This window comes from Ylistrum balloti, unplaced genomic scaffold (genome assembly GCF_031769215.1).
Source record: "Ylistrum balloti isolate Yb309-2 unplaced genomic scaffold, AGI_CSIRO_Ybal_v1 Utg370338, whole genome shotgun sequence".
Taxonomy (NCBI): Eukaryota; Metazoa; Mollusca; class Bivalvia; order Pectinida; family Pectinidae; genus Ylistrum; species Ylistrum balloti.
Genome location: NW_026782244.1, coordinates 507,282 through 521,424, shown reverse-complemented (window position 1 = coordinate 521,424; position 14,143 = coordinate 507,282). Strand labels below are relative to the sequence as shown.

Sequence of the window (14,143 nt, the reverse complement as noted above, 5' to 3'; positions counted from 1 at the left end):
GAATGTATTGGCCTTAATCCAGAAAACTACCTACATCATGTAAATCTGTTTCCGTGGTAAGGGTGGCGTGGCTTTCTACATATGTGAAATCCGTTTATAGCGGTATGTATTGTCGTTGGTCTGATTGTCTGGAACGACACTAATCCTTGTATTATCCGTTAGAAACACATTTTACAAAAAAAAAATGGAATCTGCATTCTCCACGCCCCACCAGATGAGATGTTTGTGATGTAACATTGATGATTTTACCAAGGATACGGATTATCTGAAAGAAGAAGTGGGACATTGAATTATATTATGTAATCCCCAGTTGTATCAGCACATGTGTTACAAATATGCTGGCCTTTTCTGCTTTACGTGTTCACTCCCTCTGTGCCCTCCTTCACTGACTTCTCTCATCAGGTCATATATTTGAAAGATTGAAGATGATACTTAAAATGTATTTAAACCTACTTTTATACAGTCCTTCGCTCTCCCGTTCGTTACAAAAAACATCACCTTAACGTATGGCTCCGTTTTACAGTAAACTACGACTTCCTATCGTATGTTAGTTTTTTCGGGATATAAAACGTTTTGCCAATTCTTTAAAAAAATGATTTTCTAAAACTGTCTGTACAGATTTACAATTGTTTAGAAAAACATGGCTGATTTCTTTATAAACTGACTCGAGCGTGTAATGTGTGCATGAACATACGGATAAAATCCAGGTGACCTGGGTATCTGTACGTTTGTATTTTACTCTGTAGTTTTGTATACTTTGTTGAAATGTTTGGTGTTCATCTGTCAGTACTGAAGCTGTTCTCGTGCGCACTTGTTCGGACAGACCCTTCTCTCTGACACAACTCAGACATCCGATCAAAGACACTGTCTAGTAATTGTGAGGAAATTGAAATTGTTTCCCCGAGTAGGTTTTTATTCTCCTCCAACAAACAATAACGAGGTACAAAATTGTCTGTTTTTTCTCAACATCTAGGATACACCATTACCATACCATAGACAAAAAGATCTGAGAAACGTGTCTGAAATAAAATGGTCCAGTTTCCGTGAAGGTTTTCATTGAAGCGCATTCACAGTCTATTTGATGTAGATTCACATCTGCCACTGCTAACTGAAATGTCTTTCCGGAATTTCTCTACCAGCATACAAAGTGTCAAAAGGGCGTCATATGTATTTCTACAAAGTGTGTGAAAATAGTAATCGTTTCGCGATTTTAGAAACGCTGGAATAGGAGAAGAGATAAGTAAGAACGTTCTCGTACTTAACATAATTTGCCAATTAAGCTTTATTTTAAACACATATATTTGTATGTGAATATGTGCGATACAGTTAACTGTCAATAACAAATTTTCAGAAAAATACCGACATAAAAAGCGTTATGGCGTCTTACATGGTGAAAAGTAGGAACCAAAATACGTCTATCACAGCATTTAGTTATTCCACTCTGTATACTGTTATAACTCTTCGATCTGAAAATAAATGCCTTCTCAGTGAAAGGTAAACGACAGTACAAGTAGATGGTTGCGAAATATAACGAGGCGTATTTATTTCAAAGTACGTATAAACCCGAGAGGAAAAATACTGAGGGTAAAATCGTGAAAATGATCGAGTTTCTGGTTGACAATTTCTTCGCCGAGTTTGGTGGTAGGAACTCCGATCATTCTATTTACAAACTTATAGAAACAAACTACGCTTCTCTCCTGTTTTACTTGGTTTTGCTTTTTATACGATGCTGAATTTATCGAAAAGCTTATCAAAACGGGTCACAAAGTCCTACAGTGTCAAGAAATTTGTTGATCATGACCATCTCATATACCGAAAAGGATTAGAAAAATAGGACCCGACGGACTCTTTTACGTTAACGCTTATCTCGACCTCCTTACTGTGTGATAAGCGATGTGAGTTCGACTTGCCTGTTGTGATGCATGTCAGGGTCAGTCCGATCTTCAACGATTTGTACTCAGTATCACGAATTCCGTACAAGATGTCGACAGCTGAAAGATACATGAAAAATGCGGAGTTTCGAAAGATGCATATTGATCAGAATTATAGAGAAGTTTTATGATCGTCACAATGATCCCATTGGAGAATACTCTATTTCCTTCTTCGATTTGTTGGTATGCCTTGTGATTTCGTTGCTTTTAAGTATGAAATGTCTCAACACTATGCATGTGTTTATTGTTTTACTTCAAAGTGCTTTTAGCAAAATTAACTTATCTTATACCATTCAATTTGAAATATTTGTTATCTTTGAGCTGTTTTTACAGCCTGGCCGTTTCAGCAATAATAAATTTTGAAAAAGTTTTTAATCGCTAAAAAATATCTGCTCTAGTTCTTTCTTCACTGATCTGATATTCTCGTGCTTTTTGTCTCTCACAACCACCATGACACAGACAGAACCTCAGCGATAAACCCGACACTTTGCCACACGTGTGTTAATGTTTGTCAGGATATGACAAGCAACCTGTGACTTCCGTTTTACACACCCATAAATGTTGTTCGACAGGACATAATCGCCTGTTACACAACATGAATGTTTGGTGTTTCCTGTACGGGTGTCATTCATTTAACCTGATTTTGCGGATTCACTGGCTTTCCATGTTTGTGGAAAGAATGATTCAGAGTCGTGCTGACTACATTTTATTACGTTATTCTAACTCAGCAGATGGATGTGTTAAAAGTTACAAAGATTAACAATTATTGTTTTCTTAGACATCCGTACAAGTATTTATATATAAACGGATCCTTACTGTGTAATATGGGTGTTAAAGTAGATTCACATCACTAGATTTGAAAGAAAGATTTGATATCGACATTGTCATTCGTTTTGTGTGACGGACGTATTTTTATCACAGCGGACGGTATGTCTGTCCCGTTTGTTGTGATGTATCGTCACTAGTCGTTGCCTTTTACAGATTACACTGAAGAACATAACCTTCATGTTTGCTGATATTTAGGAATACTAAGTACTCGCTAGATGTTACCGTTTCATAAAAAGCGTTGACTGATAACTTAGTCCTGCTACGGAATATGTTGTCATTGATATGTAGTAAAACCTCGATAAATGATACGCTTCGATTCATTAACAGTTAAAAAACAACTGTTTATTCGCACAATATTGAGCACTTTTGTAACTGTAAAATTACACTTTTGTGTGGCTCAAGATTCTTGATTTTTTAAAAATTGTGTGACTCAAGTTTCTTAATTATTTCAAAAATGTGTGGCTCAAGTTTTTTGGTTTTTTGAAACATATGTGGCTCAAGTTTCTTGATTTCTCAAAAATGTGTGGCTCGGGTTTCTTGACTTTTTCAAAAATGTTTGGCTGAAACTGCTTGATTTTTCAAAAAATAATTATTTCGTGGATCTTTTGATTTCGTGGTTACTTAAAGCCAGGATATAATTATTTGTCTACTGATAGCAATGTCAGCGCTTTCTGGATTCATGAATTAACAGTACTCATGGAATCATCAACACCAACAAAACATCCAACGAACATTAAGGATTTTACAGTACTTTTATTTGACAGGTACACAAAATATTGTGACGACAAAAAGTTTTAAAAAAAGACACACTAGTTAGATTAAACATATGCCTAAGAAGGAAGTCATATGTGACAACTACAGTTTGTTGTATGGGAACATTATTTTTCAGTTTTTGACCTATGGCCTACAGGTTACAAGGCAGACAACAAATCAAGCGCGGACCACACATCGACCATGTGTAGTTCGGGACCATATCATCACTACAGAGGTGTACCACTGGGAATGCTACCATTCAGATTGACTGACATTTTGAAAATTGGTGTAAATCTTGAACTTACTACAAACACTGGCATTTACCGCTTAATGTACCTAATGTTAAAGTGAACAATATATGTTTATACTTTTGTTGCGGCGTATAATATGTTCTTCATGTGAGTTTGGCTTTAAATAGTCTTAGTGACACAACTGTATTCCTTGTTTGACGCGTGGTCTGAGGGTGACATTAATACCAAGAGTGATATGTATACCCAGTGTGACACAGATTCCCAGTGTGATAAACACACCCAGTTTGACACGTATATATGTATACTCGGGGTGACACTACGTATACCCAGTGACACTACGTATACCCAGTGACACTACGTATACCCAGTGTGACACTACGTATACCCAGTGTGACACTACGTATACCCAGTGTGATAAACACACCCAGTTTGACACGTATATATGTATACTCGGGGTGACACTACGTATACCCAGTGACACTACGTATACCCAGTGTGACACTACGTATACCCAGTGTGATAAACACCACGACACGTATATATGTATACTCGGGGTGACACTACGTATACCCAGTGACACTACGTATACCCAGTGACACTACGTATACCCAGTGTGATAAACACACCCAGTTTGACACGTATATATGTATACTCGGGGTGACACTACGTATACCCAGTGTGACACTACGTATACCCAGTGTGAAAAGAATAAACACACACAAAGTTTGCACACGTATATATGTTTAAGAATCGGATAATAAATTACATGACACTACGTATACCCAGTGTGACACTGTATACCCATTGATATGCATATTTCCCTAGTGATACACCGCAAAAGACTTATGATACCATTCTCTATGGTGATACGGCGATATCGTAACTACACTAATCATCAGTGTGAATCAACAAGTTTACCCAGTCTGATAAACACACCCTTTGAATGTATATATGTATACTCTGGCTTTGTGATGGGCTCTGCACTGCCTTTGTGTGACTGAACGTAACATATCTGTGTCATGGGAAACTTCCCTGATTTGTAGTTGTTTGTCAGATAGGTTAATTAACCTAAATTGTAACGAATTATGGAAAAGGTTGCTGGAATAATTATTTGCATGAAGCCATTATGATTGTCTTGGGAAAGTGGGTTCATTTGGAGAAACCACATACAGTCATATTTGTAGAAATAACCAACAGTTTATGAAAACATATGTTAAATATTAAAACAAAATTCTTAATGTGATGTAAGCAGACTTGATATTCAGAGCGTTATTTACTTATGTTCAGAGCAGTATATACTTATGTTCAGAGCAGTATATACTTATGTTCAGAGCAGTATATACGTATGTTCAGAGCAGTATATACTTATGTTCAGAGCAGTATATACGTATGTTCAGAGCAGTATATACGTATGTTCAGAGCAGTATATACGTATGTTCAGAGCAGTATATACTTATGTTCAGAGCAGTATATACTTATGTTCAGAGCAGTATATACTTATGTTCAGAGCAGTATATACTTATGTTCAGAGCAGTATATACTTATGTTCAGAGCAGTATATACTAAAGTTCAGAGCATTATACGTATGTTCAGAGCAGTATATACTTATGTTCAGAGCAGTATATACGTATGTTCAGAGCAGTATATACTTATGTTCAGAGCAGTATATACGTATGTTCAGAGCAGTATATACTTATGTTCAGAGCAGTATATACTTATGTTCAGAGCAGTATATACTTATGTTCAGAGCAGTATATACTTATGTTCAGAGCAGTATATACTTATGTTCAGAGCAGTATATACTTATGTTCAGAGCAGTATATACTTATGTTCAGAGCAGTATATACTTATGTTCAGAGCAGTATATACTTATGTTCAGAGCAGTATATACTTATGTTCAGAGCAGTATATACTTATGTTCAGAGCATTATACGTATGTTCAGAGCATTATACGTATGTTCAGAGCATTATACGTATGTTCAGAGTAGTATATACGTATGTTCAGAGCAGTATATACGTATGTTCAGAGCAGTATATACGTATGTTCAGAGCATTATACGTATGTTCAGAGCAGTATATACTTATGTTCAGAGCAGTATATACGTATGTTCAGAGCAGTATATACTTATGTTCAGAGCAGTATATACGTATGTTCGGAGCAGTATATACGTATGTTCAGAGCAGTATATACTTATGTTCAGAGCAGTATATACTTATGTTCAGAGCAGTATATACGTATGTTCAGAGCAGTATATACGTATGTTCAAAGCAGTATATACGTATGTTCAAAGCAGTATATACTTATGTTCAGAGCAGTATATACGTATGTTCGGAGCAGTATATACTTATGTTCAGAGCAGTATATACGTATGTTCAGAGCAGTATATACTTATGTTTAGAGCAGTATATACGTATGTTCAGAGCAGTATATACTTATGTTCAGAGCAGTATATACGTATGTTCAGAGCAGTATATACTTATGTTCAGAGCAGTATATACTTATGTTCAGAGCAGTATATACTTATGTTCAGAGCAGTATATACGTATGTTCAGAGCAGTATATACTTATGTTCAGAGCAGTATATACGTATGTTCAGAGCAGTATATACTTATGTTCAGAGCAGTATATACGTATGTTCAGAGCAGTATATACTTATGTTCAGAGCAGTATATACTTATGTTCAGAGCAGTATATACTTATGTTCGGAGCAGTATATACGTATGTTCGGAGCAGTATATACGTATGTTCGGAGCAGTATATACTTATGTTCAGAGCAGTATATACTTATGTTCAGAGCAGTATATACTTATGTTCAGAGCAGTATATACTTATGTTCGGAGCAGTATATACGTATGTTCAGAGCAGTATATACTTATGTTCAGAGCAGTATATACTTATGTTCAGAGCAGTACATACGTATGTTCGGAGCAGTATATACGTATGTTCGGAGCAGTATATACTTATGTTCAGAGCAGTATATACTTATGTTCAGAGCAGTATACTTATGTTCAGAGCAGTATATACTTATGTTCAGAGCAGTATATACTTATGTTCAGAGCATTATCTACTTATGTTCAGAGCAGTATACTTATGTTCAGAGCAGTATATACGTATGTTCAGAGCAGTATATACTTATGTTCAGAGCAGTATATTCAATGTGTGTCACACACAAAAGAACTGCAAGATACGTATGTTCAGAGCAGTATATACTTATGTTCAGAGCAGTATATACTTATGTTCAGAGCAGTATATACTTATGTTCGGAGCAGTATATACGTATGTTCGGAGCAGTATATACGTATGTTCAGAGCAGTATATACGTATGTTCAGAGCAGTATATACTTATGTTCAGAGCAGTATATACTTATGTTCAGAGCAGTATATACTTATGTTCAGAGCATTAAACTTATGTTCAGAGCATTATACGTATGTTCAGAGCAGTATATACTTATGTTCACAGCATTATACGTATGTTCAGAGCATTAAACTTATGTTCAGAGCATTATACGTATGTTCAGAGCAGTATATACTTATGTTCAGAGCAGTATATACTTATGTTCAGAGCAGTATATACTTATGTTCAGAGCAGTATATACTTATGTTCAGAGCAGTATATACTTATGTTCAGAGCAGTATATACTTATGTTCAGAGCAGTATATACTTATGTTCAGAGCATTATATACTTATGTTCAGAGCAGTATACTTATGTTCAGAGCAGTATATACGTATGTTCAGAGCAGTATATACTTATGTTCAGAGCAGTATATACTTATGTTCAGAGCAGTATATAGTTATGTTCAGAGCAGTATATAGTTATGTTCAGAGCAGTATATACGTATGTTCAGAGCAGTATATACGTATGTTCAGAGCAGTATATACTTATGTTCAGAGCAGTATATACGTATGTTCAGAGCATTATACGTATGTTCAGAGCATTATATAGTTATGTTTAGAGCATTATACGTATGTTCAGAGCAGTATATACGTATGTTCAGAGCAGTATATACTTATGTTCAGAGCAGTATATACGTATGTTCAGAGCAGTATATACGTATGTTCAGAGCAGTACATACTTATGTTCAGAGCAGTATATACTTATGTCAGAGCGTTATTTACTTATGTTCACAGCATTATACGTATGTTCAGAGCAGTATATACTTATGTCAGAGCGTTATTTACTTATGTTCACAGCATTATACGTATGTTCAGAGCAGTATATACTTATGTTCAGAACATTATATACTTATGTTCAGAGCAGTACATACTTATGTTCAGAACATTATATACTTATGTTCAGAGCAGTACATACTTATGTTCAGAACATTATATACTTATGTTCAGAACATTTTACTTATGTTCAGAACATTTTACTTATGTTCAGAGCGTTATTTACTCATGTTCAGAACAGTATATACTTATGCTCATTTCTTTATATCTAAACTGCAGTTTGATCTGGATTTGTTTTATGCATGCCGTACGACATTGGTATTTCTACGTACTGGTGTTAGTCATAGTTCTATGTATACATGATATAAATACTTTTCTAAATCCATTGCACTTAATTTCAGGTTGTAAGAATAAGTTTTGAAGGAAATTTAACAAAAACGATTTTTTAAAAACCCTATAAAATATGGCATTTGTAAATTCTAGATAAGGTCTACAACATTTCTCTTGAAATAAGATTTAAGACCTTGACATGAACAACATAATGAGTGCTGGGTTTTTAGAAATGATCCTCAGTAGAATCATTATTTGTTTCGATAATTGTCGATGATAAAATTACATTAAAAAGCTTTGCCTGGTAACACATCCAACAGACTACTGAAGAGTAATGGAAGTTTTAAGTGTAAGATGGCGAAACGAATCTGTATCAGTTTTCAAAGCCAAACATGTTCCTCATTATTTAACACTTGATTGATACAAATTTAATCCAGACACTAACTGGAACCTACCTCTGAACGTAAGCTGTTTTAAACATTTACAAAAAGATTGACTGGTCTGAAAACTATAGTAAACTGGCATTATCCAAAACTTGTTTTATTTCAAAAGGAAAATGGGAGCTGAGGTTCATATTTTCATGTGGCAACATTATTAATAACTGGGATTTTTAGCTTTAAATTTTTAAGATGTGTTAAGCTAACTCTGTTAAAGAGCGCATGTTTTAAAGGAGGAAGTGGGGTTATTACCTGTCGGGTCGTCTGTTCTGTGAGGCATATATCAGAAAAACACGTGCATCCATCTTTTATGAGCAGGTGGATCTGAAATGGGGAATGCCAGCTAGATGGTGATACCAGGAACTCTTGATATCGTTCATCATAACATATTAATTCATTACAGATGGGGTTTTCATTAGGCTTGATTCACGGTGTTTAACAGTCGTACTGAGTATGACGTCACTGTGACAACAGTGGCTAGGTGATGTTTAATCACTTCCTTAGTTGTGTACTGGTTATTCAAAATAATATATAACGACAGCGAGGACAAGAGAAAAGAATACATAATTAGTCGATATAAAAACTTAGGCATAACCACCGATCATATTAACGAGCAGCAACTACGTCTAACTGAATATCGCACTAAAACTAGATTATTTAAGGCATATAACATTTGCTTTCTGTATTTGGTACATCCATGATGGTTGATGTTTTATGGTGGCATATTATCTATCAGCGGGATTCTCACGCATTAGTAATGACGTAATAAAATATTCCATAACATTTCTATGGTATTGTTTATAAAGATTATTTCTTATATTTTTTTTTTACATTTGTTAAGAAAAAGGGATTTTCCAACTTGTTCCAGATCGGCGTGTATAAAACTATTGTTCTGGCTGTTTACATGATTACCGTAAGTCTGGCACACGCAGCTTCCTTAGAGACACACTGGCGTGTTCAGAACGGAACATGGCAATACGGACACATTTATAAAACATATGAGTGGAAAGCACTTCCATAACAATTACCGAGAAGCACTTTCCTCTTTGTCCATCAGTAGCTTCAATTGGTGCTTGGTGCTTTGACAAATTAGTTGAAGGTACAACATAAATGACGAGCGAAATCATTAACTGGAACTCATAAACAATCTTTCAAATGGAAGGAAAGAGTAACGATCTTAGTTCTGTTTGTAAACCGAGGCATCTTTTGGGAACGGCCTGGGTTGTACTTGTATACTGGGATATCTTAATTCAACTGGTGTAGCGGCCCATGTTAGGGAATTGCCTTAGGTTTAAAAGGTTTAGGCCCTTAGCATCACTGACGAGTTCTAGAAGGACCACACAACTGTATTAAGCAGTTCATACACGATTTGGCGCGGGTGAATCTTATTCTAAATATGTGTTATTTAGAAGATATAATTCGCGTGTGTGTCTTTTATACAGCAATCTTCTCACATACCGGGGCCACGATAAAGAATTGTCTTCATTTACTGGTATAACAGGCCATGGTCGAGAATTGTCCAACTTCTGTTGATATATCAGGTCAGGTCACGATAGGATACTGTCTTAGTTCAAATGGTATAAGAGGCCACGATAGGGAATTGTCTAAATTCTACTAGTAAAACGGGCTACGAAAGGAAATTGTAGTACTACTTGCATAACCGGCAACGGAAGGGAACTGTCCTTATGCTACTGGTACAACGGGCTACTATAGGGATTCACCTTAGTTCTATTTATAGATAGGGGAGCTTTGATAATGATCTTATTTCTTATTACGAGCTAGAGCGCTATAGAGAATGTTCTTAGTTTTATTTAATCTACTTAAAATTCGATTCAATTTTACGGCGTATGAGTAGAGTCATACCAGATTGAAATAGAAATATCATATTTAGTAGAGTTAATACGCGGAAAAAACTATGATTTTATGTTTTGTTCAGCTTATATCTGCAACGAGCTTGGCTTTGATACGAGTTGGGTCACTTTTTATACGAGTTGGGTCACTTTGCTTGTGATGAAAAAAATATGAAGTGAAACGGAAAATATTTCAAATTGACACCATTACTACATGATTTCTTACATCGGTCCTCTATAGAATCATGTAAACCAAGTGGCCTTTTCGTTTACTTGTTTTGCTGTTTTTTCACAAGCTGCATGATTTTATATTTTCAAATTTAAGAAAGTCATATGTGGTCCTCGAAAGTTGCAGAAGGAAAAGATAATTTATAAGCTTCAACTGCAAATGGCACGTGTCGTCTTGTACCATCACCACCATTTTTTTACTTCTGTATCTTCTTTGCGTTTGTATTGCTGCACACTAACAGGTACAATTGACTGATAAGAGGTACATGAGGCGCCCTCTACTGCCAAGTCAGTATCACCGTGTCATTGTTCACGTGTAGGTTTAATAGCCACAACCAATTTACAGATGCTCAAGAACGTATTTTTTCTGACATCTGTTCAGCGTCTTAATTATATCTTTATGCTGTATGCACACATGCGCTTGCGGTTGTACCAGATTTATGATTTACATTTGGCAACCGTTCAACTACTTTATACCTGAGCTCTATAACGAGCATATGGGAATTAATTAAAGCATAACATTTTTATCAATGTAAATTATAAAGAAAACTCTCATGAGATATTAAAAATCAGATTCCAAGCCGTCAAGTTTTGTCAGGTAAAATAGTTAACATGCATTATATGTTCGTTGCTGAAATTTTCATGACATGTTCAGGTTTCTTCTGCTATTTATACAAAATTACGTGCATTACAAATATTTTTATCACATCTGCACATTTGGTTTACAAGACCACTTTGGAATGGCTGTGATATTTTGCAGAGCATTGCATGTTCTTTTATACACGGGCACATGTAAAACCAATACACAAATGTAAATTCACGTTCCGTGCAAATTTACATTTCGCCAGATTTACAAGTATTCCATCCATGTTACCATTGCCCAAAAATCACATGCATTGCGCGGCACTCATGTTTGATTGAAACATCAGACAGGATGGAATCGGTCACACCAAGCTACATATAGCAGAAACAGGCAATTTAAATTTGTTTACGTTTACGGTGGAAGTGCCTTTAAATTGGCAGGTTATTATAGTAACACGTGTACATGTTCCTTTACACGGATTGCTGTTGGCTGCGAACATTCTATAATGGTTACTTGTCATTAAATTTAACTTTTTCTCGCATCCGTTACGCATTATCACATTTTGTTCCCGATGGAAGTTCACATGTAGGCTTACTGTACAAACGGGGAAGTTCCACGGAGTCAGATAGGTGACCTAATACATATTCAAGCCCGTCGGAAAATCGAACTCAGGTCGTCGTGATAAAGGGCTTTTGTGTTATTACCGTCGTGGTTTTATCATAAATTATACGATAGATGGAATTCTGATATATATGGTTGTCTCGTCTTTCTAGTTGTCGTTGTTTTCAGGTAAAACTCGTTCTTTACCTTCTTCCGTTGGTTGTGAATCTCACAAAAGTGAGATTATCTTTTCATAAAGCAGATAACTAAGCATGTTAGGCATTGCGAGAGTTCTATTTCTTACTTTTACTTTCTACAGGTAAGATCGGGCGTCACACTTTTCTAGTTGGGCATCATACCATTTGTCCTACCATGTAACTTTTGCTCGTAAGAATATCTATCTGACGGCATTATAGGTGCTGAAAACGCTGTCTTTACTTATTTAAGCATCTATCATTCTTGTGATTTTATATCTAGCTAAGAATGTCAAGGAAATACTGGTGATGAATTGTGTATATTATTAAAGAATACATAATGCTTACTTGAATATTTATTTTTCCTGCACGTTTTTCAGAAACATGTATATACCTTATGGGCTTTACAAGATAGACCTCTTTGCATAATTGTCCTCATTTATAGATGTTATACACTGCTCCCACAATTTCCCTCCAACGATGACTTTGTTACAGATTAAAACTGGCAGAAAAGAATACATAATATCCATTTTATCTTGACAGTAAGAATCAGAGTGAATTGATATCAGCTCCTATGGTTTACAAACTGCTCATGTATATTTCAGGACGTGTTCCTGCTGCAGACTCCCGGCGGAGGAGGGTATGGTACCCAAGAAAGTGCTGATTCTATTGATGAGGACGAAGGCAGAAGGAAAAGGAGGAAGGTGGACGTACCATCTAGTGTCGTGGGGCGCGGCAGTGTTTATGAGTACAAAAGAACACAAGAGTCCGCGTAATGTATTTGATATTGTATCTCAAAGTGTCATCGTGATAACCATAGATGAAAGAAAAAAAATCATTCTGGTGTTCACGCAGTTGAAATCCATCTTCAGAACCATACACGCATTTAATTGAATATATATAAGAATTGTCTCCCTCTGCAGACTGTCGTTGACAGGAATGTTTTCAGTATGTTTCTACATATTTCCTGAAATGTGAACATTCATACATATCCGGTAGAAATAAAGCATGTTCTAAGAAGTAATAATTTGGTGGAGTTTTTCAGACGTTAGACGTGTTTTTGATTTTCACATTTCCCCCCTCCTTTTTAAGACACGGAAAATATTTCATTTAGATATTCAGGTCCAGGTTATGTTATACAGTGATTATATTAGATATGAAATGATTACTTCTCTACATTTTGGTTTACTTCTGTGACCACCTGAAGCGTATTGGTGCTAGATATAATAGAAAAGTGATGGTACGAAAACCTCACATGTCTAAGAAAAGTTTAGCCTACAAAGTTTAGTTCAAAGTCGAAAAAATGTAACGTTATTTGATCCTTAACAATTTACATTGGTGTATCATAACCATCGCAATTACTGTGTTTATCAAGCAACTGCTTTTTCAGATTCATGTAAAGGTTTTGTTGCCCTAGAAGAATATTGTTCATTTGCCCAATCATTCATTACTTTTAAGCCATTGTTTACTGATTATATGATTCGGTAGGACGTTTAATATGTGATTTTTATTTCAAATTAGTTAGAAATAACAAAAGTTTAGTATATCAATAATTCATTTCTTAATATCACTGTAGGATATCGACTGTTATGTATTTTAGATTTATATTAATTTTTTTTATTCATTCATTCATTATTGTGGTATTGTTGCATGTACATAAATGCAGGTGATAGAAATCAGTCGTACATTTCAACTGTAACCATTCTTTGCTTTAAATCGACATGCGTGTCTGTAAAGGGAAAATAAAGTGTTGCTCCAGACTCCGTGTTTTGTTTTGTCTGACTATACATCTACATCAACCATTGAAAGAAATTTTCAACATGCATTCGAGGCAAACTTTTATTTGAAAATATGGCATAGATGAGTTTTCCCTGTTGTACAGAAAAGATGAATAATACGATTCGTTAACAGTGAACAAAACTATTATATCCAAATTGGTCCTTATAAGAAGTGTATATATATATATACTGACGCATAGGGAACAAATAA

At 35.4% G+C, this 14,143-nt stretch overlaps 1 protein-coding gene across 1 annotated transcript in view; it reads left to right on the top strand.

Annotated features, from left to right (window-relative positions):
- The window catches only part of LOC132553576 (5-oxoprolinase-like), a 79,758-nt gene extending 65,844 nt beyond the window's left edge, over nt 1–13,914 (top strand). The window contains exon 34 of the mRNA XM_060217832.1: nt 12,760–13,914. Coding sequence (XP_060073815.1) covers nt 12,760–12,930 — 171 coding nt within the window. The 3' untranslated portion in view covers nt 12,931–13,914. The remainder of the gene's footprint in view (nt 1–12,759) is intronic.
- The last annotated feature ends 229 nt before the right edge of the window (nt 13,915–14,143 follow it).